This window comes from Phalacrocorax aristotelis, chromosome 15 (assembly GCF_949628215.1).
Source record: "Phalacrocorax aristotelis chromosome 15, bGulAri2.1, whole genome shotgun sequence".
Lineage (NCBI taxonomy): Eukaryota > Metazoa > Chordata > Aves > Suliformes > Phalacrocoracidae > Phalacrocorax > Phalacrocorax aristotelis.
Genome location: NC_134290.1, coordinates 9,477,959 through 9,500,756, shown reverse-complemented (window position 1 = coordinate 9,500,756; position 22,798 = coordinate 9,477,959). Strand labels below are relative to the sequence as shown.

General features: G+C 50.1%; 1 protein-coding gene across 5 annotated transcripts; it reads left to right on the top strand.

The window, feature by feature from the left end:
- Positions 1–112: 112 nt before the first annotated feature.
- Positions 113–22,562, top strand: CFAP251 (cilia and flagella associated protein 251). Of its 5 annotated transcripts, XM_075110055.1 has the most exons (22): positions 113–1,787; positions 3,004–3,208; positions 4,303–4,698; positions 4,851–4,991; positions 5,462–5,571; positions 6,039–6,147; positions 6,582–6,662; positions 7,161–7,238; positions 7,620–7,808; positions 8,150–8,367; positions 8,932–9,114; positions 10,949–11,196; positions 11,289–11,437; positions 12,233–12,406; positions 12,653–12,837; positions 13,343–13,457; positions 13,652–13,815; positions 16,668–16,758; positions 16,968–17,111; positions 19,811–20,039; positions 21,269–21,370; positions 22,314–22,562. In XM_075110055.1, coding segments are annotated over exons 1-22 (3,432 nt in total). In that variant the 5' UTR covers positions 113–1,785; the 3' UTR covers positions 22,433–22,562. The 5 variants fall into 5 exon arrangements, 4 of the variants coding, with proteins under 4 accessions (XP_074966156.1, XP_074966157.1, XP_074966155.1 ...); XM_075110056.1 differs by having other exon boundaries at positions 113–3,208; positions 7,764–7,808; XM_075110054.1 differs by having other exon boundaries at positions 113–3,208.
- Positions 22,563–22,798: the final 236 nt, after the last annotated feature.

Here is a 22,798-nt window from a genome sequence, read left to right as displayed (position 1 = left end):
TGGGCCAAGTTGGGTGCATTAAACGCAGACCTGCACAGACACAAAAGCATGACCCTCTGGCCTTCCAGAGCCAAAGCCCAGGTAAGGTGCAAGTCTTTCATCAGCACTTCCTAGGCAGGCTGTGGGCATAAGCTAACACATCACACCTAACGAGCAGTTTTGTTACAAAGATTAATAACCAGACCTGAAATAGACTGAAAAAGTGGACTAAACCCCTCACTTTTAAATCATTCACCCAGGGGTCTGTGTTAAATTGAGTAGGTTTACCCTTTTGATACTTCAACCATTTGTCTTTCAGCATAGTCCAACAGAGCAGATTCGACTGAAATGGTAAAGCTTCAAAGCAAAGGTCCTTGCCAGTGATTCCAGCAGACTTCATGGTGCTATGGAGGAAGTGTTAACTGGAGCAGCCCATGGCAGTGTTCCTTGGATGAGATTGTGTCTAGATAATCCCTGTCAAATGCAGTCTCATCCTGGTCTTTGTAGCGATTTTAAAAGGGCTGAAACATGGCATTGTTTTGCCCCATTTATTTTCTTGAAGAATAACTGAGAATGGAAGATGTTTTGGGACCATCTGTTGCATGTGCATCCTGCCTCACTTTACCAGAGCCGTTCTGAGGCTAAGCCTGCACTGCTGACCTTCACCAGGTGCTATGACCCACAAAGGCCACTGCATCTCCTAAATCCAGGGCTGGTTCTGTAGGAGGGCTGAGTCTCTGCATAGGACCACAGTGTCAAAAGACTTGCACAAAACAAGAATTTTTAAATGCATGTTGTATCTGGTTTGGGAGCCTGGTTTTTTGCAAAAGGGCTTTTCATATATGTAGGTGCTGCTGCAGTTTCTAAATGTCCGAGTGTCCACAAGCTGCCCTTATCTTCTGTCCCTATAAAATGAAATGTAGGTATAAGTATGTGGATAAATTGGGTATCAATTGGCAGCTGAAATGTCGGACTGTCAAGGGGCTGGCCTTGGCCATGTGTATTTGGGATATGTGTCCAGGTATCCCAGCTATGGCTAGCTTTTACGTGAGCTGCAGATGAATCTGGGTCTAGATACCAGTCCAGGAGAAGAAAAGCTTTTGTACCTCCTGGGATTAAATGATCCAGAAAATCCCAGCTTTCTGTACTGCTCTTGAAATGAGGTTAGGGGGTCAGTCCAGTCCCATCAGCCAGGTAATTCCTGCTTGTAGGGACCGGCTTTTCCTTTCAGCATGGAGGGTGTGTGCAGGCTTTGGAGGGCTTTCAGCTCTGTAAGGCTTTTGTAGAAGTGCATCCCCTAACGCTATGACCTAAGTGCTCTGTTCCCAGCCCCAGAGGGGACTGTGTGCCCTGACTAGAAGGGGTGGAATGATCCCAACACATGTAATTAACACAGATTATGTTGCAAAACCTGCTATAGATAGGTAGGGTTTTAGCGTCTTCCTTAGACCATGCTCAAACTTCTGCCATAGGACCAGAGCAGAAGAGGAGCTGCTCTTTGTCGGAATAAACAGGATTTTCATGCTGGAGAGAAGAGATCTATATGATCAGGGAATGTGGACTGGATGCTGCCGGGTGGGAAGAAAAGCACCATGTCTGAACAAGCTTGATGTACAGGTGCTGGTGCACTGAACAAGGCTGCCTTCTTGCACCTTGCAGAGATGGGGTTTAAGGACCGAGTGCCTGCTCCTGAAGCCACAAAACTACCACTGTTTGAAACAGCAGGTTGTGCCACAGAGGAGGAGTTGAGAGCAGCTGCGTTTTGATGACATGCCTCTGCGCGGCAGCCTCTAGGTCAAGGAGATAATGTGAGCTGATAACAAAACTCCTTTCCTGTCCCAGCAGGGTACGAGGCTCTCAATGGGCAGAAAGAAAAATAAATTAGATTTAGAAATTGTTATTATTTGAGTTAAACAGCAAGGCTGAAGGGAACAGTTGCGAGTACTTAGAGCTGATAATCTGTGGTGGTGAAGGCAATAGCTTGGAGCGATCGCTGGGAATGGGGTCCCCTGTGCAAGTGCCATCCTGGCAGAGAGCTGGGGATGGTGGGGGCACCTGGCAGTGGTTGGAGGCTGTTTTTTCTCACTTTGACTCTGCTCGTCCTGTTCAGGGGTGCCAAGGGAGCAGAAGCTGCCTACAACCTCCTGGACAGGACATTGAGTAAAGATCCCTCGCCCCATTCCCTGGGCAGGGCAAGGGTTTGGTCCCAAAGGGGTCTGGCGATGCCAAGACAGGCTTTGTCACAGCCACGAGCAGGATATAGGCTCGGGTAGGGCAAAAGGCTGAACAGCCCTCCAGGCTCCTGCTCTGGGCAGGGGGACAGTGCAGCCTCCCCACGGCAGCCGGTGGGGATGATGAGGGTACCCCCTTCTCTCCCCGTGCAGCCCCCCTCCCTCCCCCGGCGCTTTCGGGGCTCTCTCGGGCGGCGGCGGGTGCAGCCGTTGGCGCAGCTGGTGCAGCCGTTGCCTGGGAACGGCAGCCGGTCGCAAACAGAAGCGGGGACTGGTGTGACGGTGAGCAGTGGGGTCCCCGGGGGGATCCCGTGGGGCACCGGGAGCACGGGACAGCTGGGGAGGCCCCAAGGCCTGGAGGGGGCTCAGGAACAGCTCTGCAGTGACCCTGGTGAGACCTGTGGGGCCGTGGCCGTCCCCGAGCACCCATCCTGCCTGCCAGGGCCAGAGGGAGGGCTTTTCCTAGGGACCCTTCCCACTCCCGTGAAAACTTTCTGTGCACAAAGTTTCAGCGTTGGCTCAAATCCAGACCCATGGAGCTGGAGATGAACCAGCTGCTGCCCAGGAGTAGCTGCTGTTTATGGGGATGGTGTCAAAACCCCATGTGAGGGGAAATGTCTGAGCCCAGCATAGCGTGCAGGCAGACGGGGCGGGAGCCTGAATGCAACTGGAGTAACTGGGGCTGTGCTGGACTTGCCTGCACTCAGCAGGAGCATTACTGGAGCTGAAAAGGGGCTCTGGGACCCATTTTGCAGCTTCACATGTCCTTTCCTCTGGCTGTGCCAAATTCCAGGTCATTGTGCAGCCAAACCGTCGGTGGGGGGAGTATTTCAGAGCATCTCCGCACCCCAGCTCCCTGCAAGGAGGTGAGGACAGATGGGTCAAGTGAAGTTATGCCAAAGGACCCAACTGGTGGAGGAACAGGAGTAAGCAGCGAGCCCATGGAGATGTCCCAGGACAGACAGACAGCTCAGGAGATGGCTGTGCCACCTGAGCAGGTGAGGGCAGCACCACTGCAAGTCCTGCCTGGCTCAGGGTTTGTGGGCAGGTCCTGATGGAAGCAGAGCCCCCGGCTCCAGGACCAGGGCACAATGTCTCCTAGACATGGTTTCTACTGGGATGCCTCGGGGGTGGCGGAACAGGGACCCTGCCGGCGGGGCTCAGCAGATGCAGGACCTCTGTGTGGTCTCAGTCCAGCCATCAATATTTGCTGAGCACCTGAGCTGCCTGAGAGTTACACGAGCAGAAGAGAACCTGGCCTCTCCCCTGCGCTGAAAGAAATGTTATCTTACCTCCCTCAGAAACAGAAACGGTGTTCAAATGAGGTTTATACCTTGCATGTGAGATTGCTATCGGAAATCATAGGCCCATGGGACGTGGGCTGCTGACGTGAATCCCAAGAACAAGATTAAGTGGCCAGTGCTGAGACTGGGAAAAGCCTGTCTCAGGGCTGCTGTGAGCTCTGACAACCTAGGGCTATTTACTGTATTTATTAACAGGCTGATGAGGCGCTGAGGAAGGTGGTGGGACTTTTACCCTTGCTTTCCAGCTGCTTGCCAGGCGGCATGGTGAGGGGCACTGGCAGTAGAGCTGGGATTGCTGCAGAGCTCTTCGCAGCCATCTCAGCCCTGATTCCCCTGTTTTTAACCTCAGTTTGCTATTTCTCCCTCTCCAGCCTGTGATTATGTGCCCTGTTGCAGCAAATAACATGTGCATGGGGAAGAGTCAGGGGGTGGACAGCAAAAAGGATAGACTTTTTGCCTTCAAAGGTCCTGTAGGTTAGTTCTGGAGGAGAAACTTGGTCGTGTTAGCCCAGGTGATAGGAACTGCCAGGAAGAGGTGCTGGTGTGAGACACGGTGCTGTGTAGGTACAAAGAGGGCAAGGCTAGATGTGCAGAAAGAGAAACAGTGACTGGTGGGAAACTTTTCCCTGGTACAAATCTGGAGGCAGTTTAGAAACAGGAGTATCCTGATATTGGAGCCTGCCCTGAAAGTGATGTAGGTTGGATCTGAGATGTGCTGCGGTGTGTTCCCACTAGCTACAGACCAGCCCAGGAGCCGGTACACACCAAAACCTCTCTCCTTTTCCAAGGACTCCCTTGCTGCTGCCAAGGAGAAGGAAGGAGAACCAGAGGATGCTGGAGCAGATCCACTGTTGGGTCCCCTGTGGTCTCCTTCAGGGATGGGGATCCAAGATACCCTGCCCAGCATCTGGGCTGGAAGGCAAGACACAACTATTTCAAGGACTGCCCTGGGAGAAGACACTGCTGGGACGACACACCTAGAGGGTGCTGGACCTCCTGAACCACCCCCAGCACCACCTGAGCCCAAGGGGGCCATTTCCAGCCCTCACTCAGGCTGCAGGGAGCAGGAAACACAGCAGACAAGTGGGCAGGACGATGGGCATGATGGCTCTGCCAGCTTGGTGTGGGCGGCCACGCCGGGGATGCTCTTCCAGGAGGACAAGCAGACCAGACTTCATCCCCTTGTGAGTATCAGTAGGCATAGTGCCACCATGATGGTCCACACAGCACCTGCCACTCCTGCCCAGCTCTTTTCCATCACCCCAGAGGCATTTTGCAGCTTTTTTTGTCCCAGCTGCTAAGCACCAGGGGCAAAAGCTCTACCTTTTCCCCACAGAGCCTGTCCTGGGTGTTGGGCTACAACAGCAGCCTGGCCGTGCACAGCCTGATGGATAGGGAGGAGCGGGTGCTCCTGTACATCGCCTCCCACATGGTGGTCATCCACGACGTGCTGGGGAACAGGCAGTACCATCTGCAGGTCTGGCACACAGTCCGCGCACCTCCCTCCTCCTCCTCCTCCCCCCTCCTGAACTCTCTCCCTCTCTTCCCAGTGCTTAGGGGTCACCTATAACTGAATCAAGGAGCAGCCCATGTAAAGGAGTGAATTGTTTTGTTCACACACCTGTTGCAATTTCCAACACGTGTTGGTGGAAGGCGCTTTGTGTTGGATTGCAGTGGTGACCACAAGTCGCACGTGCAGCAGGGCCCCCTCCTCTGCACTGCTTCTTGGCTCAGGGACCTGTAGCCAGCACAAGGCACAGGGATGGGGTGATGGGTTCACAATAGTCTGTGAAAAATGGGATGTAAAAGTTGGGCTGGAAGGATGAGAGTGGATGACACCTGGGAGAGGAGACAAGGGGATCTCATGAGCAAAGCAGTTTGATGAAAGCTTTATACAATCACCCAGTCTGGAGCCTCCATGGCACTTTGCTGCTTCTCTTTCCCCAGGGCCACACGAATGTCATTTCTTGCCTGTGTGTGAGTGAAGACAGGCGCTGGATTGCAACTGCTGACCGAGGGCCAGATGCTCTGATCATCGTATGGGACTCCTTCTCTGGGTAAGCTCCTGGGCACCTCCTCTTTGGTAACCTCCTGTGGCTGGTAAATCGCTTAGGACTGACTCCAGCCTCAGCTGAGAGTCAGTTGGGAAAAATGCAGGGATGGGGTAAAGCAGCAAAGGAGCCAATACCAAACCGAGCACTTCTTCATCCTTGTATCACCCACACCCATGGGACACTGAGATGGGACCAAGCTCCCCCAGACTAAGTACATCATGCCTCCAAACTGTAGTATTTTCTTAAAAGATCACTGGTGAGTTGTTTCCCAGAGCCATTTACTTGGGAGAAAGGGATGGAGAGGATGTTGAGCATCAGCTGCAGTGCTGGCTGCTCCCATGGCAGCACTGGTGTTTGCAGACTCCCTCCCTGCCACGCAGACCGGGGTGGGCTATGCCACAGATTTTGCCAAACAATTGCCTTGAACCTCCTGTGCTGCTGTGAGCAACCACGAGGACTTTGCTTTGTAGGATACCGGTGCGCACCATCTTTGAGAGTCATCCAGACAATGGGGTCAGTGCTATTGCTATTTCCCAGGATGCAAAGTATTTGGCAACCATTAGTGCTGGTACAGTGCAGGTAAAGAAAATATCTCCTCTTCTGTAGGTTTGTGGGATAGATCCATGGGAGTTTTTCCCAGTGCAGCCTGGAGGAGTGGGGGATGTGTATGGGGAGAGCAGAAGAGAGGTGGAGGGGGTTTGCAGAGTGATGGCTTGGTTTTGCTGAGCCATTGGAAGACAGACCTGGATTTCATTAAAGTGAATGCTGTGGAGTTGAGAAAAATGGATCTTAAGTTGGGATAAAAGCTTCTGACTTCAGTGCACATTCATTGAAGCAATTTCTAGGATTATTTCCTGAAATTAAGCACTCTGCTGTCAGGCCATGCTGGGTTTATCCTGCTCCAGTCTTTTATGCCCTGCTATCCCCTCCCACTGTAGGGAATAGGGTTCATCTTGTTCCCCCAAGCTCCCAGAAAGCCACAAAAGTCCCTTGGTTTTCCCTTTTTCTGCCAGAGAGTTTGTGTTTGGAACTGGACTTCACCCACAGAGAAACCTGTATGCAGCACAGAGCTGAGAGCTGAGTTTGGGTATCAGGTGAGTGACTGTGGCTGAGGGGTGTAGAGGAGCACGACTGGGCTGGACTGGGCCGTCCCATCCTCACCTGCTCCCTCCTGCACCCCTGTGCCCCCATCCAGCTAGGGATGCTGGTAGATGCTGGCTGGAGATGGGAGGCAGGATCACCCCCCGTCCCTGCTGCATCCCAATGCAGCGGAACATCTTGGGGCCATTATCATGACTCCTCTACTGTCTGACAGCCATGGGATGTGGAGGGCACCCTGGTGGGACATCCTCCACCGCAGCCCTGACACCAGGCAGGGCCCATGGCAGGAAAAGCCACGGCCCTGCTGATTTGTCTCTGCTCACAGAGGAGAGAGCACAGCTCTGGTGTTTCACAGGGAATTTGGCCTCTGTTTTCAGTTCAGTGCAGGTGGTGAAGTGGGTTTTGGATAAAAGCGGGTGTTTTGCATGAAAGAATAAGCAGAAAGCATTGCTTAGCTTGGTGTTTATGCAATTCTTACGTTTTAATTTCAGGATTATGTCATTTTTAACCCTCAGAATCCCTATGAGTTTGTCAGCAACAGTAAAACCCAGGTGATATTTTACCTGTGGGTAAGTAGGGACATGGGAAGTTGTATTTCTGGTGCCAGACACTCCCAGAGGGTCTGGAGGCAGTGGGTGGGGGCTGCACACTAGTGAGGCAGCATGGGCTGCAGGGCCAGATGTCTGTCCACGACTGGGGTCGCATATTCCTTTGTAGATCTGCCCCTGCCCTCACCCCTCCTTGATCCTCCCCATTCTTTTCCTCACAAGGCGGTCTGGGCAGAGCGTCACTCTCTGCTCCTGCACTGGGTTGGTCCCAGCCATGGCTGTAATGCTCTCTGCCTCTCCCACCTGTGCTTTCCTGTGGGTCCTTTTTGTTCCTCAGACTGTCAGCAGCTTTTGAGACAGGAGCTGGTGGAGCGAGAGGGTGTTTTGTGTTCTCTGTGGAAGGTCTTGGAGCCTTTCTGCCCCAGGAGCCCTGCTTTAGTCACCACAGCGCGGGGTCAGTGCCCGGATGATGGGGAAGGGACACGCTGGCACTGCAGAGCACAGTTACAAAACGCTTGTCCTGGATGTTTTCTCCGCTTTCCCCAGGGCAATGCTGGTTTGCAGTACGGCGCGCCGCTCCTCAGCAGCCAGGTGAGCATGGGGGGACCACAGCATGTCACCCTCTTGGCTTTCCTCCTGGCAGCAGCACTGTCCCTTCCCATCCCCTTAAGCAAAAACAGTGGCTGCATCCCCCATCCTGTCCCCCTTTGTCTCCTGAAGAGACAAGCCCGGATTGCCTAACCTGAGGTCAAGAGGGGGTGGGTCTCTCAGAGATACCCCACTGCCTCTTCTCCTGGGGCTCTTGTCTCTGATGGTCCTGTCACGGAACAGGGAGGGAATGTCACATGGAGGGACCAAGCAGGAACTTCTCTCTTGAGGAGGGAAGACCCAGAACCCAGGGCAAACATACGGCTTTGCTGCTCTCTCTGCAGACCTTCAACAGCACGGTGGGATACTTCAGCCAGTCGGTTTTTCATTTTAACAACTCGCAAGCTCTGACGGGCACCTCGGCTGGGAAGCTGGTGGTGTGGGATGCTGTCAGTCCCCGCACCCCCTCCACAGAGCTGCAGGTCAAGCCGCACAGCATGAAGGCTGCCAAACTCGTGCCTGTGCAGAAGGACAGCCTTACCGTGCTCATGGTGTTTGAGAGGTAATGGGACGGCAGTTTTCAGTAGCCGTAGGTACAGTCCTTGGGCATTTCAGCCACAGAACTAATGTTGATGAACCATGGCCAAGCATTGCAGTTTTAAGTCACTTGGCAGTGTGCAAGGACCAGGCAAATTAATGCAGGAAAGTGCTGCTGATTTATGAGACATTGCTCTGAATTTGGCCAGGGGGGGCGGGGCAGGGTGGGGGAAGGTTGAAAACTCCTGGTAGCATGATTCCAGCTCTGCTGCAGTACCGCAGGTATAGGGTTGGCCATGGTCATGGAGGATCATGGATGAGTCTTGCTCAGCCTCCTGGCCTTTACCGGCAGAGGGAGCAGACAGCCACCAAACGCCTTGACAGCCTTAGGGACAGGGCAGGGGACACCACAGAGCCCGGTGGTTTCTGCACAGCCCTGGGCTTCCCCCTGCACATCTGTACCGGGCTCTTTTCATGCACTTGTGCAGAGAAAAGGGGAAGAAATTTGCTTCTGCCCAAGGATGCTATCCAAGAAATATTTGGGAGTTCTCAATCAGTGTGTTGATTAAAAGCTTTCCCTTCCTTGCAGCTGCATAGTAACGGGTGATGTGAAAGGTCAGGTTAAATTCTACAATGGAGAACTGCAACTACTCACCTGTTACAGTCACAGCAAAGTGGGTCCCATTCAGTCCATCTCCTTCTCCAAAGCTCCTCCTGATCCTCCCAGTGCCTCCCCAGCCTGCTCCACCAGCAGCCAGCCCTTCATTGCCAGGTGAGTGCCCCTTTACAAACCCATATCTCCTGCATTTGCCCTGCAGCTTGAAAGCTGGGGGGATGGTCAGCTGAAACCTGCTCCATGGGCTTCTGCTTTGGCTGGACCAGGTTTCAGCCCTGTACCCAGACTGCTGGGCAGGACAGGGACAGGAAGGCAGGACAGGGAGGGAACGTGCCCCTTTATTCCCATTCTCCGCAGATTTTCATTTTGGGTATTTGTCCCACCTACCCACCACAGAGAAGGAGGAGGGCGTCTCCTGGGAAGCCCCTCTCTGCCTGCGGCCCCCAGGCATCTCCCAGCAGCTGCCAAAACCCAAGTGGGCCCCTAAATTCTGAACTTGATATGATGCCTTCGTGCAGACGAGAGAAGCACTAATGCAGGCATGTAGATGATCAGTTGGTCCTGGGACGCACAGCTCTTCCATCATGTACCCGGCACACCAGGCAGTGCTAATGCCGAGCTTCCAGCTCCTGCTGGGCCCCTTAATCACCCCCCTTAAACCCCTCCCGTGGGTGGCTGTTTCCAGTTAGATTATATCAGCGCTGAGAAAGCTAATTGGGGCAGTGGTGGTGCAGAGACTGCCACACCAGTGATGGCACCAGTGCTGGGTTGCACCACATGGACTCAGGAGCTTGGGACAGTCCCAGCCTAGTTGCCAGCCCCTCTCTGCCCCTCTGCATGATGTAGCTATGTTTGTAGGAAGCTTGCAGGCCAGATGAAGCTGTTCTGTGGTTCAATCCAGCTTGCAAACCATATGTCTGTCACTCCTGTTAAGGCTCTCGTGGCAACGTCTGTCCTTAGCCGCACGTGTTTTCCAAAAAGCCATATGGGACAGATTCCTCTCCAACCTGGAGCAGTGCCCTGGGGAGCAGTTTGGTTTTCCCCTGTTGGCCTCAGTTGTCTCATCCCTCTTCCTGGGTTGCTGCTGTAGCTCCTACTGCCTGCAGCTGCTCTGGGCAGCACAAAAAGCAGAAAACCAAAGGGGAAGCCCTAAGCCTGCTCATCTCACCAGGCTGGTGGGATCAGGTGTGGCTGAAAAACCCAGCTAAGGCATGCAAGAAGAACAGCATCCTTCAGTGCCCATGCCAGATGTGCATTAACCGGTGGCTGTCATGGGTCAGCTAGCAAAAGAAGCTGACATTTCCCCACTTGTGCTGCCCGCGTGATGCAGCCATGCACATCTGTCTGTGCAGCTCTTAGATCTCTGTGTGATCCTCTCTTGACCCTCTGCTCTCAGTCCAGACTCTCAGCCCTCAGGTAGACTGAAGATTGTATGTATTTGTTCTGTAATGTGCATAATTATTCAGACATCTGCTTTACGCATCATCAATTATGCAGCGGGACTCTCTTTACTGCGTTACGGATGGCACGGCTGAGCGAACAGACAGGCAGCTGCTCTGTCTGTGGTGTGGGTCTGAAACTGTCCCCTGACCTTGTCCGTGGTGGTGTGGTCAACATGGAGCCACTGACAATGGTGGCATGGAGACATGTGAAAAGACCATTCAGAGTATCTTCAATTGCTCATTTGTCTGTCTCACACACCAGTGACTTGCAAACAGCAAAAGCTACACAGATGTCATTCATCTTCTGGCTTGCCTACCCGAGCAGAAAATGGAACCAGCTCCAGTGTTTTCCCATGGAGATTTACCAGATCATGAATACAAAGTGCCACCTGCCTTCCAGGTCAAGAAGTGTTTGCATATTGCATATCACAAAATATAAGTGATCATCCAACTAAGTTGCCAAAAAAAGACTAATGTGTAATACAGCTTGGAGGGATATGAGCCAGCTAGTCTGATTCATCAAATTCTGTTTCCCTCACACTAAACAGGAACTTTATCCTTTCAACCTCTGATGCAACCGTGCTCCATGTTGCAACAGACAGGACAAATTTTGAAAAAGTTATGGAAGAGGCGAAGAAAGCTGTGAATGCCATTGCCTGTCACCCCCGGCAGGCACTCATTGCTGTGGGGAGTCACTGTGGGCTGTTGAAGGTGTGGGACTACCAGCAGACCGAGTACCTCGTTAGTAGGATATTCACCAAGGCTGGCATCCAGTGCTTGTCCTATGACCCTGAAGGTATCTTGGTCTCATGACCTCCCCACGGGCTAAGCACTGGGCTTCCTGTGAGGAGCGACCATGCTGTGAGAGTTTTCCGGTGTTCTTTTCAGGTTATTTTCTGGCCGCTGGTTTTACTGATGGAAGTGTTTACATCCTCGATGCCATTTCCCTTCAGTCCAGCTGCAAAGAGCTCAAGTTCTCGCATGGCCCCGTGACTCATATTAGCTTCTCTCACAATTCAGAGTACCTTGCAACTGCTGTAAGCTTGTTTTTTTTTTTTTCCTCTCAGTGTTTTACGTACACTGCTCATGGCACAGCTTTCGGTGGGACTGGGAATTGCTGGCCATCCTGCGAGGCATGGCAGAGCGAGCGGTGCGAAGGGCTGTCCCACCCCAGGGGCTTTGTGACTCTCAAATTCTTTTCCCGACTTGAAGAGTCACTCTGTAAGAACAACACCAGTCACAGCCACTCCACAGACCTGCTGCTGGCAGTGTCTCATTGCTAACTTTAGTGACAAGCCTTAGCTCTGCATCCATCTGTAGAAAGGGCTGGAGCGGGGATTTCCTCCTGGCTGGTACACCATGAGGGTGGTTGCTCCTTTGGTCTCACATCTTGGTGCAGAAGTATTGAGGCAGTGTTGAAGCAGTCTGGCACAGAGGTTGTAGCAACTGGTGATCTGTACAAAGAAAAAGACTCTCCCTTCATGAACAGATGCCAGGGCACAGCAGTAGGAAGCATCTCCCTTGTGATTTTTAGGGAGTCACTGAACTTGATTTACTACACCTCTGCTGTGAAAGCATGGCAGGGAATGCCCTCCAGCCAGCTAGGATGCTCCAGCCAGGCTGAGGACCGCTGCAGTGATACCCTTGGGAGCAGCTGCCCAAATCCATCTGACCCAGTGCTTTATTCTGGCTGTGACTCTAACCCTCCTGCCAGGACTCATAAAACTGAAAGGGCCAAGCTAAGCCCAGAGGGGACATGCAGAGCTGCCTACTGCCAGGCAGGGGATGTGCACGGGGATTGCGGCCTGTTGACCTCTGCGTTCTTGTTCCAGGATGAGAAATACTCGGTGACTGTTTACAAAAGAGTCCTGCAAAATGGGAGCAGATGTTGGGAACACCTAGCAGGGCTGCACTCCCACTACAAACCCATCCGGAGCATCCTCTTTGGAGTCCAGTTAGACAGCAATGAACCCAGGCTTCTGAGCCTTGGGGAGGACCGGCAGCTGGTAGGTCGATGTGAAAGTTTAAAGGGCAGCAGAGCTTTGCTGTTAAAGTGGACAAGAACATTGCGGGAGACTCAGTCTTTGGTTCTGTAGCTCCTACCCTCTCCCCACCAGCTCCATTGCAGGGTTTTTTTTGTCAGCCTGGTCTCAGGACAGGTCTGCAACAGATGCTAGATCTAGTTAATCTGCAAGGTCCAGAGTGCTTGCAGACCACAGGGGAGTTGCTGTGTTTCCTTGTCTTCCCTCCAGGTTGAATATGACCTGAACAGCAGCAGCAAGGACCAGCTGGTGGTCTTGCACAGGGACCGGGTAGAGCAGGTTGCTGTGCCCCTGTGCTTGGCCTGGTACCCACAGCTCAGCACCGAGTCCTTTATCCTCACTGCCAACAACTGCTACAAAATGAAGCTCTACAACACGACAACCAAAATGTGCAGGTAGAGGAGAGATTCAGGCCTACCACTGCCTGGGAGCCCCATCCTGACGCTATGTTCTCTAACATCCACCCTGCCTCCCACCCATGAGCATGTGTTTGCCCATCCGTGTTGCAGATCTTAGGATGATGCTAGGGACCCCAGGTTGCTCCATCCTTGTGTCCACTCTGCTATTCACTAATGTGTCATCTAGTAAGGTTGTGACTGCAGGTGGGCCTTGGTCTGCCCACCATGTTGGACTTGAGATGCAGCAGCTGGACATCAGATAGAGACAGGAGCCCACACAAGCAGAGCACAAGGACTGAATGATCCCTGAGCACTAAATTCCTCTCTTAGCCCTAGTGTGGTCCTTTCTAACCAAGGACCCTGTCCTATCCTGTCCTCTCAGCCAGTAGCACAAGGCCTTTGCACCCACCACCACACACCTACACATCCTTGTGCAGCCTTTCAGAGAAAAAAAAAATGTTTTGTCAGCCTTAGAATGAATGAAAATGTTGTTTGCCTTTAGAAAGACCCTTTTGGGACCAACCTATGGCTCCCCGTTGGAGAAGATACAAATCCTCCCAACAGCAAACTCTCTGGACCCCCAGAAACGCTATCTGGCATACATTACAAAGGACAAGGTATGGGGCCCCATCCACCCCAGCTGTACAAGAGCCCCCACTTGTAGCAGCGGTGGTCACTGCAGATAAAACCACATGTAGGCTGGTCCTGCCTGAGAGTTGAGTGAGCTCCCGGGAAGAGGATGCAGCACTGCCCTGGCATGCAACCCTCCCATGGGATCCCCAGCCTTCTCAGGCCTCCTCTTTCCTTTCAGGTGGGCTTGCAAATTTTGCCTGTTGATGGCAACCCCCACAAGTCCTCAGCTTTCATTTGCCACCCAGATGGTGTCTCTGACCTTGCTAGCTCCTACGATGGACGCTACGTCTTTACAGCAGGGGGACATGACTGCACTGTTATGAAATGGGAGGTCAACCTAAAGTGAGTACCACGGGAAGGAGATAGGAGTCTTGTTACGGCTTTCCACAGCTGCTAGGCCAACACAGCTGAAGCAAATGCTCTCCAGCATTTACACTGTGAACGGGGCTTTTGTCCTAAAAGGCCTCTGTTTGTGTCCAGAGGAGTTAAAGCCAGGTCTCCCAGCTATTTCTGCACTCATCCCGGTGTATAGGGCAGTGCTGCACCAATGGGGCAATGCAGCAGGGTGCTGCATGGGGAGCATTTCGGTGTAGGGCTGTCTCGAGCATGGGTCCTTTTGGGGCAGGTGACAAACTCTGCAGCTTCACTCTCCTTCACAACACTGTGCCCAAGACTAGGCCAACAAATCACATCTGTCAAGGGATGGGTCACAACGTAGAGGACAGGTCCTAGCACTATTGTGAGCAGGAGACCCACCACTTGCTACAGGTAGTGTGAGTTGAGGCTGGCAGCATCTCTGGACACCTGGCCTAAGACCAGGTTTATTAACAGTGGAGCCTCACAGCCTGCATTCACACAGGCTTTCCAAAAGCCCTAGCTCAGCACCTACAGACAGCTCAGCAAGGTGGGCACATGCCATGCTGGGGATGGTGGCATGGCAGTGGGGTCAACCTGGATTGCAACGACCTGTCAGGCCCCGAGTAGCGATGTGGGGCAGCTGAAACAGGAGGGACATGCTTTTGGGGGAGGATTGCTCCCATCCATGTGATGTAGCCACATAGTCTGTAGCGGGTATTAAACCAGCAGGCCTCCTAGGCAGTAGCCACAGCACTTAACAATACTCCAGTTTGGGAATCAGTACCCGAATGGTGAGAAGTTGAGCAGAGCATTTTCTGGTCCTTGTGAGGGTCTGGCCAGTGTGATGGGGGATTGTCAGGATTAGGCAGGGGAGCAGAGGAGCAGCATTGGCTATAGGAGTAGAACATGGGGTGGCTGCTGATACAAAAGTGTCTGCCTCCCAAATGGGATAGACCAGCATTTGCAAGGAAATCCCCCTTGCATTGGAAGACTGTATTTAGGAGAAGCTACCTTAATACTATAAAGATTTGCTTACACAAGTAAATGGACTGCAGCAAATGGGGTGGCTGGAGGAGTGAAGGCTGCTTTTGCAAACGAGGATTTCCAGGCTCTGGCCTGGTGTGTCAGTGATAAACTATGCGAGGTTTCTTCCGGCTTTCTCTGGAAGTATGCAATTTCCCTCTGCTAGTTCCCTTAGGCAGCGGTGCCAGATGCGTGCTCTCACGTGGCAGGCGGGTAACGCAGTAAAGGCGGGATATATGTTTTAGTTGTTTTGCATGTCAAGGACCAAAGCTCCTCATTGCAATGCACGTACAGGGCAGAGAGGGCTCTCCCCTTGTGAGCATGGCTGCAGATGCCTGGTAGATACACGTGTACCTTGGAAGGGAGCAGGCAGCTGCAAATGAGCTGAAAACTGCCAGGCCAGTGCAGAGAGACTTCATACTTCAAGGACTGGAAAGGGAACTTAGCCTGTGTCAGAGCTAGAAAAGACAGATAGCATGTTCCCTGTTGGTCTGTTGCTAGATTTTTTTTATCCTGCATGTCACCCTGCTAGCACAGAACATGCCTCCTGGTTTCTGACAAATCAACCCCATGGGAGCTGGCTTTTAGCCCTCACTCCTATTTTTGCCTTTTGGAGTGCACCTGTGAAACACCATTGCCCCTCACCTTCCTAGGACAAATGCTTTGTGGTTAAGACCAACGCTGATCCTGTGTAAAACATTTCTTGCAGGTACTGCTCGCTCAGAGGAAAGCCCCAAGGGTGCTGAGCCAGCTCACCTTCATGTGCCAGAACAAAGGAAACCTGGGTGGGAAAGCAATGGGCTTATTTATTTTCTTTTCCACTTTGTGTGGCTTAAGCAGTCGGGGGTCAGAATAAGCGACATTTTAAGGAAGGCAATAGAATATAAATGATCCTTCTTTATAATGGTTGGCCAGGGTCCAGGCAACATTGACTTTCCATGTAATTTGTTTTTGGAGCGAAGCTCTTGATGAGCTAATTATCATTTTATTGCTGCTTCTGGCATCTTGCGCATCTCCACGGTGTTTAATACCCAAATAACTTAATTATGAAAAAAGCACAAAGCTTGCAAAAAACCCAGTGGAAGCAGCACTACAGAGGTGTGCGTGAAAGCTGCAGCCTTGCTGCCAGGCGTGGGGTACTATGTGGCAATGCTACGCCGTGATTGCGCTACCAGGCTTGGTTTCCTTTTTCATCTGCACAAGCTGAATGTATTCTTTTGGCTCCAACTGCCTATGAAATTGAAACAAAGAGGTGTCACTCAGATGCTTTCAGTTTAATGTAGACTGCACCTGTGACAGTCGCCCATTACAGCAGAGGAAGTAGCGTAGTGGATCGCACTGAGTTATTGGGGATGAATGTGTTAGACCAAGGAACAGGGAGCTTAGGCTTGTGTGGTTTACTGCAAACACTAAGCCCCAGCCCTCTCTGCATGTTCAAAATGTTAATTTATCTCCCTCAATGTCTCTATAAGGAAGCAGAAAAGCTAAATGCCAGACACCAAGCTCAAGTCCATGGAAAAGCTCCTGGCTCCCTGCCCTGTGCTCATTCCACTAAACAAGAGGACCATTCAGTAATAATTAATTCCCACATTGTGCTATTGTATGTAAAACTTGGGTATGAAATATGCTATAGAAGTGCAGGCTGATGATAAAATAGTACACGGTTCAAGGCAATGCTTTTCTTTCCTGAATTCTGAGGCCCAGGGATTTTATTTATTTATTGAAAGTGTCTGTGAAGAACGACTAAAAAGGGAAACATGAAATCTCTCCTCACATGAACCCTTCCTGAACCTCCTTTTCTCTGTTTCTGCCAGTGCCTTGGATGCTGCTGCTTCCCTGGGCGGGGAGGACTTGATCCCATTCTACAACCTACTGGATGGTGGCAGAGAAGGCGAATTCTTCAGGGTAATTATGCTCACTGTGAACTTTCTCTTGCAATATCTGGTTGGAGTTTAAGACTCATTTATACAGGCCTGACATTTCTTTATATTTTGTCCTGCTCACCTTTAACAGCAATCCTATTGATATGCCTGTTAGTAAATCTTAAAATAAGTCTTATCTTCCATGCCTGCTGGTAACTGAAGTTTACAATATCTTGTCTGAATCCCTTGCAGGAACTGGAAGACTATTTTTACTATGCACAGCTGCGCAGCCATGGTATCGATACACTGGAGACCAGACAGGTGTCAACGCATATTCCCCTGGAGGAAATTCCTTCTGTCATGAGAGCAATGGGATTTTATCCATCAGAGGAAAAGGTCGGTCAGTTGCTTTTATTGTTGTTATTAAAAGAAAAAAGAGCAAGACATTTATCAAGTGTCCCAAGGGCCAGATTCTGACCGTTGTCATGCTGGATGGCTCCAGAGTATATTTGCTGGCTTTCAATGCATTTAACCTGGTCTGCATCAATATAGGAGTGGTCAGAATCTGGCAGCAAATTCCTTAAAAAGTAATGATTCCTCACTAGAGAGCTGGGCAACCGCAGGGGCAGGCTGAGCAATCCTGGAGCCTGATGGTTCAGAAGTGTTCAACAAAAGATGACCTCAGGGTCTTCTGGAGGTTGAGTGCTCTGCCATTGGTGCAGAGGTGGGTTTCTTCAGAAGCTGAACTGAGAAAGTTGAGGAATGAATCTTCCTTTGGCTCCCAAGGGCAGCAGCCTCCAACTTTTCAAAGTCCATGAGCTAAAGTACCTTGTGTACAGGCAGCAGTGTGCTTTGGTCTCCCTGTGACTTCTACTAGTGGCTGAGCTTCTTTACATGTGGTGTGTGGTTGGTGGGCCATGGGCTGAGACCCTCCAGGACAGATGGGGTCTCAATCAGAGTCCTATATGCGTTACCAGTGTGGATGGGAATGTCCAGCTCCATGCAATCACTCATTTGGACACTGACAGAGCGTCTTTTTCTTGTTCTGCCTGGGACTGATGAAAGAATGATTTTAGATAGAGACAGCAGCTTTTATTCCCGCAGAACTTAAAGCTCTTTCATAACCGATAAACTCTGCAGAAGCTCCCTCTGAGCTTGCCTTTCAGGTTGCAGCAGCGAAGCTTCCTATCAAATATTTCTCAAGAGCCTTTTAGCTTCAAATTTTACAGCAGACAAAGACAACTGATTTAATAAGGGTGCTGCTTCTTCCCCTTTTGTGGCTGTTTCTACAAGGCAGTTTGTATTGTATACAAACCTCATTTGTAATGTTGTAACCTGGCAAAAGGGTAATTAAAATGCATACAAAAAAATTTACTGAGTCTGATGCAAGGAGATTTAAATAACGACCTCTTTGCACCAACTACAGCCCTTCAACGCAGGAGGGGTTCTCCCAAGGGAAGCTGCAGTACATCACTGTGCTCCCTTCATCTTTCTGCGGGGGAGGCTGTGTTCATCTCTGCCGTTGCACAGGAACCCCGCTGGCTGCTGAGATGGTGCTGTGAGTCAGTGCCACCCCATCTGCCCAGGCATTCTCTCTGCCAGGAGAGCCAGCAGATGGGAGGCAGGACCTTTGTCACGGCTACCACTTAACAGACTTGCTTCAGAGCCCCAGCAACCAGCAAATGTTCATCTGAGCTAGGGCTGCTTTGCCCTTGTGTCAAGCTGTGGTGTTATCCCCTCGTACTTTGTTATTTTCCTTGGGTTATTACATTTTCACCTCTTTAGGACAGAGAGAACATATTCCCCTGGGAAATGTCTTTGGAAGAATAACTGTTAATGCCCCCCACCCCCAGCCGATCAAAATGAAAACAGCATTTCAGGCACGGAAACAGAGGTGCTAAGCTGTTGGGAAACCAGACAACCTACAATCTGCTTCTTGAAGCAGGCAGGACTGGACAGTATTAAAATCCAGAGAGGAAGTTCATCTCTCTCTAGAGTGTTTTAATAAAAGAAAAGCAGGAGGGAGAAAAGGCAGTTTGGCCTGATGAGCAAAGCTTTTGGGAATTGGTGTTTTTCTTTTGTAGTTCAGTGGGGCTGATATAAAACCTAATCCCAGATCAGCCAGAGCTGAGTGAAAATGAATGTTCTTGCCTGGTGTGACATTCACTACAGGAAAAATATAAGGCTGAGATTTCCCTTTTTCGGGGCTTCATTCAGTGGAAAAACTTGTGACACAAGGACAAAGGCCCAAGGCTGAATGCAAAGTCCTCCCCAGGGAGATCTTGCATCAACTTTGCTTCCCTTGGGAGTAGCAGGCTTGGTATGTGTGGCATGGGGAATTCTCCTGGCCTTTCTCTGCTGCCCATGTATCTCCGAAGGGGCTGCCTCTTGGAGCATAATGAAGGCATGGAGCAGATCCTGCCTTTCGGACACACGTCGGCATAGCTGCCAACTGGGTGACTCACCGCACCAAACTTCAGGAAAACCACTAGTATCCAGCATGGCCAGTGCTTACCCCTTTGCCTGAAAGAAGAGCGAGTGATCCAGCTGTGCACGGTGTCAGCCCCACTGAGCAAATTTCAGATTTGGCTTGTGCAGTGGCAGAACCGTACCAGATGCATGTCGGATTGGGGTGAGAAAGATTGCTTATGCTGGCCAGGGTGTGTATGTACTGTGTGCTGCCTGGTTACATCGGGACTGTCATGCATGCAACTTTTGTAGCATGGTGGTATATCTACTGGTTTGTGGTTTGCCTGCCCATTGCCCCCAGATGTGGAGACACAGCTTAAGCAAAGGTACTGGTAACAGCTGCTGACTGCCTATCACACAGGCAAATAGAGGAAATCCAAAATGACTGTTCTGTATATATCTGTTACCCCCACCTTTACCGAATATGGTCACAACAACAAGTGAGTAACCGTTAGCCGTGTCCATCCTCAGCTGCTGAGTGCTACCTTACTATTGGGATACAGTCATGACGTCTGTGGTACCAGTATGTGCACGATTATGGTACATTGGCGCTCATGAGATCGGAAACTGGCCTGATGCTCTTCTAAAGGAAAACGTGTAACAGTCTGCCTTGCCTTGATCTTTAGATTGAAGAAATGATAAATGAAGTAAAATTCAGCAAGTATGTGGATACTGGAAAACAAGTGACAAAAATAAATTTTGGGGATTTTATCAAACTTTATATAAATCATCGACCTGCGTTTGGCTTGTCAATGAAAAAAATACAACGAGCATTTCAGGTTCTTGGTTATGATAATGAGAATGGAGACAAAGTTATTGGCAGAGGAGACTTACTGTTGCTGCTTCAGTGCAGAGGTGAGTTATTTCTTTTCTAATATTAGTTTTAGGCTTGCTAGTTCTGCCTTCAATTTCAGCACGTACTCACTGCAGCAAAAAATTAATCCGGAACTATAGCTTGGTAACCAGGGCGGGCATGTGGAGCCACCTGTCTTAAGATTTTAAATTGAATAATCACATCTATTGTCTCAGCTGCACTTCTTTTACTGCTCTGGGAATCTCTGCTGGCCTGAATTACATTGTCTGTCAAATGATGAGTATGGATCTTGGCAAATTGTATCCTTGCTCCAGTATACTCTTAGCTGAATCATTGTTCTCTCTTCCAGTCACACAGTCTCCAGAAAGGTAGTATAAAACTGAAAAAGAGGGGGACAAGAAAGGATGGATGAAATTGGTCAGTCCTGGAGTGAATCTGTGTGTGAAAGACTGACAAGAGGGGATGGTTTAGTTCAGCTGAATCAGAGGGAACTCTGTAAAGGCATGTATAAATATGCTTACGGCCAATGCCATGGAGAGGGAAACAACAAAATTCTAGTACCTCGCTCCTGTTGTAAAAGCAGGGAGCGTTTGGTGCAGCTAAGCATTAAAACAGGTAAAGGGAAATGCTGTTTTACTCAGTACATCACCCAGTAAAACTCCTCGACACGAAGATCCTTGGAAACCAAGGATTCAGCCAGTGTGAGAAAGGTTATTTGTTTATATGGATGGAGTGAACATCCATAAATAGATATGTTAGAACAGTTTCATAACAGATCTATAACCTTATGCTTCAGGGCATGCGCCGACCACTAACTGGGAACAAGTGCTACGTCCAGGTTATTCCAGGATACTAGATCAACTTTTCTGCACCTTCCTCTTCCTCCCCGGTGTGGAAATGCCTACAGCCATGGACATGGGGCGACGTGGACTGTGGTCTGTCCTATGCCAGAAATTCTTCAGTGGGAATAGAAGTTCAAACCCCTGCAAGTGCAATGTAGCCTAATGAGCCATCTGTACCAGAATTTTTCGCTTTGATAAATATTTTTGCCTAAAATGCAGCATGCAAGAATTTTCCTTAGGATCACCGTTTTCCTGTGTTGGGATCACACGTTTGGATTGGCAATGTGTATCTCTGTACCTCAGAGAAGCCGAATCCTCTTTCCAAATGTCCTGTTTCATTTGTACGCCTTTCTTGTTTGAGTTGCCTTCTAGTTTTTTTGCTAAACATACTGTAACCCAAGAGCTGAGTTTTGCTTTGTTGTTTACAGGAGAGCATATGACAGAGGACGAGCTGGTGCAGTGTTTGACCGTCCTGCTGGGCAAGCATCCTGGGGGAGGAGGATCTGAACTGGACACCTACGATCCCTCAGGTACAGGATTAGCATTCCACACAGCACAGAAGCAGGATTGCTTCAGTTCCCAAGCATAATAATTTAAATTGAAAACCCCTTACCCTGTTAGGCAAAGCGCTGTCATAAACACTCAGATGGGATTGCAAAAATAGTCATGGAGCTATAGATTGTCCTTCATCCATGCATCAATTGCATGGGTGTATCTAAAAATAAATGAACAATGAAATATAACTAGGACCTGACAAGATTACATTGCTGTTTATCTGCTGGCTTGGACCTGAAATTAGAAACACACAGCGGAAGGTTTACATGCCAAAGTCCACAGGCAAAAAGGAGTCCTACAATATGCAAATTACAGTGTTGATTTCATCCAGACGGCAGTGCCCATTGTCAGGGAGCTGTTGATAACTACCACATTTGTCTACAGTTTATGTCCCAGTCTACACCAGTCTAGAACAGCAAATTACAGCGTTGATTTCAGCCAGGCGTTGCCCATTGTAATTGGAACTGCTGCTAAGTGCCATGTTTCTGTACCATTCATGTCCCAGTCCACACCAGCCCAGAACAGCATCTGGTTAGGGCTGCTGGCAACAAGCTGCATGCAGTGAAGGTGTAGCTCCTGAAAGGAACCGTCTAGCGCCACAAAGCAACTTTGAAACCCCTGGATTCCTTGGGATCCTAAAATCACATCAAATTCCTAGAGTGTAAAAGTTGGCTCTTCAACCCCTCTGGGGAAGGGACCTACTGCAGGGTGGGACTTGGAGCTTCACGGATGCCACAGATTCAATCCCTGATATGAACACATCATGTATTAAGCTAGTAAACCGATACTTTTTCATGATTGCTTTGTACACCTTTACAAGCATTCCATCCACTTACTGCTGCTTATAAATTTTACTGATCTGGAAAGCCATTTTTCCATTGCGACTGTGTGTTTTGTGTTGTTGTTACTGCTCTCCAGGTGCAGCAGCTTTGACTGAAGAAGAAATTCCAGAGGAAATCACAGCAGAGATATTCACTGCTGACATTCTTGGCTTACCTATTGCTGAACCAGAAAAAAAGAATGGAAAAAAACCCTGACGAATCTTTGGTCTACAAAGACACAGAAGCATAGCTTCCACAAAGTTTTCTACTTGTTCCCGCTTTCCAGTCTCCTCTCATCAAGTACCTTCAAAATTTGTATTCTGTGTTTATTAAAAAGTAAAGATCATATAGTTTCCTATTAATCAGACTGTAGGATAAGCCACTAATTTAGCACATGCCACAAACCTATGGGATCAAACCTATGTAGGGAAACACTAGGGTGGCTGTAAAGAGCGCAGCAGCAAGTTTGCTGACGATACCAGGGAGGTATCCACAGGGAGGAGTGGTTGATACACTGGAAGGCTGTGCTGCCATCCGATGAGACCTGCACAGGCTGGAGAGCTGGGCTGAGGGGAACCTCAT

Bases quoted from the DNA above. Each gene is read 5' to 3' on its own strand.
- CFAP251 (XM_075110054.1), top strand. From the start codon at position 2,972: ATGTCCTTTCCTCTGGCTGTGCCAAATTCCAGGTCATTGTGCAGCCAA. The intron at 8,368-8,931 runs GTAATGGGACGG...CCTTCCTTGCAG, and splicing joins GTGCTCATGGTGTTTGAGAG to CTGCATAGTAACGGGTGATG. The intron at 13,458-13,651 runs GTATGGGGCCCC...CTTTCCTTTCAG, and splicing joins CATACATTACAAAGGACAAG to GTGGGCTTGCAAATTTTGCC.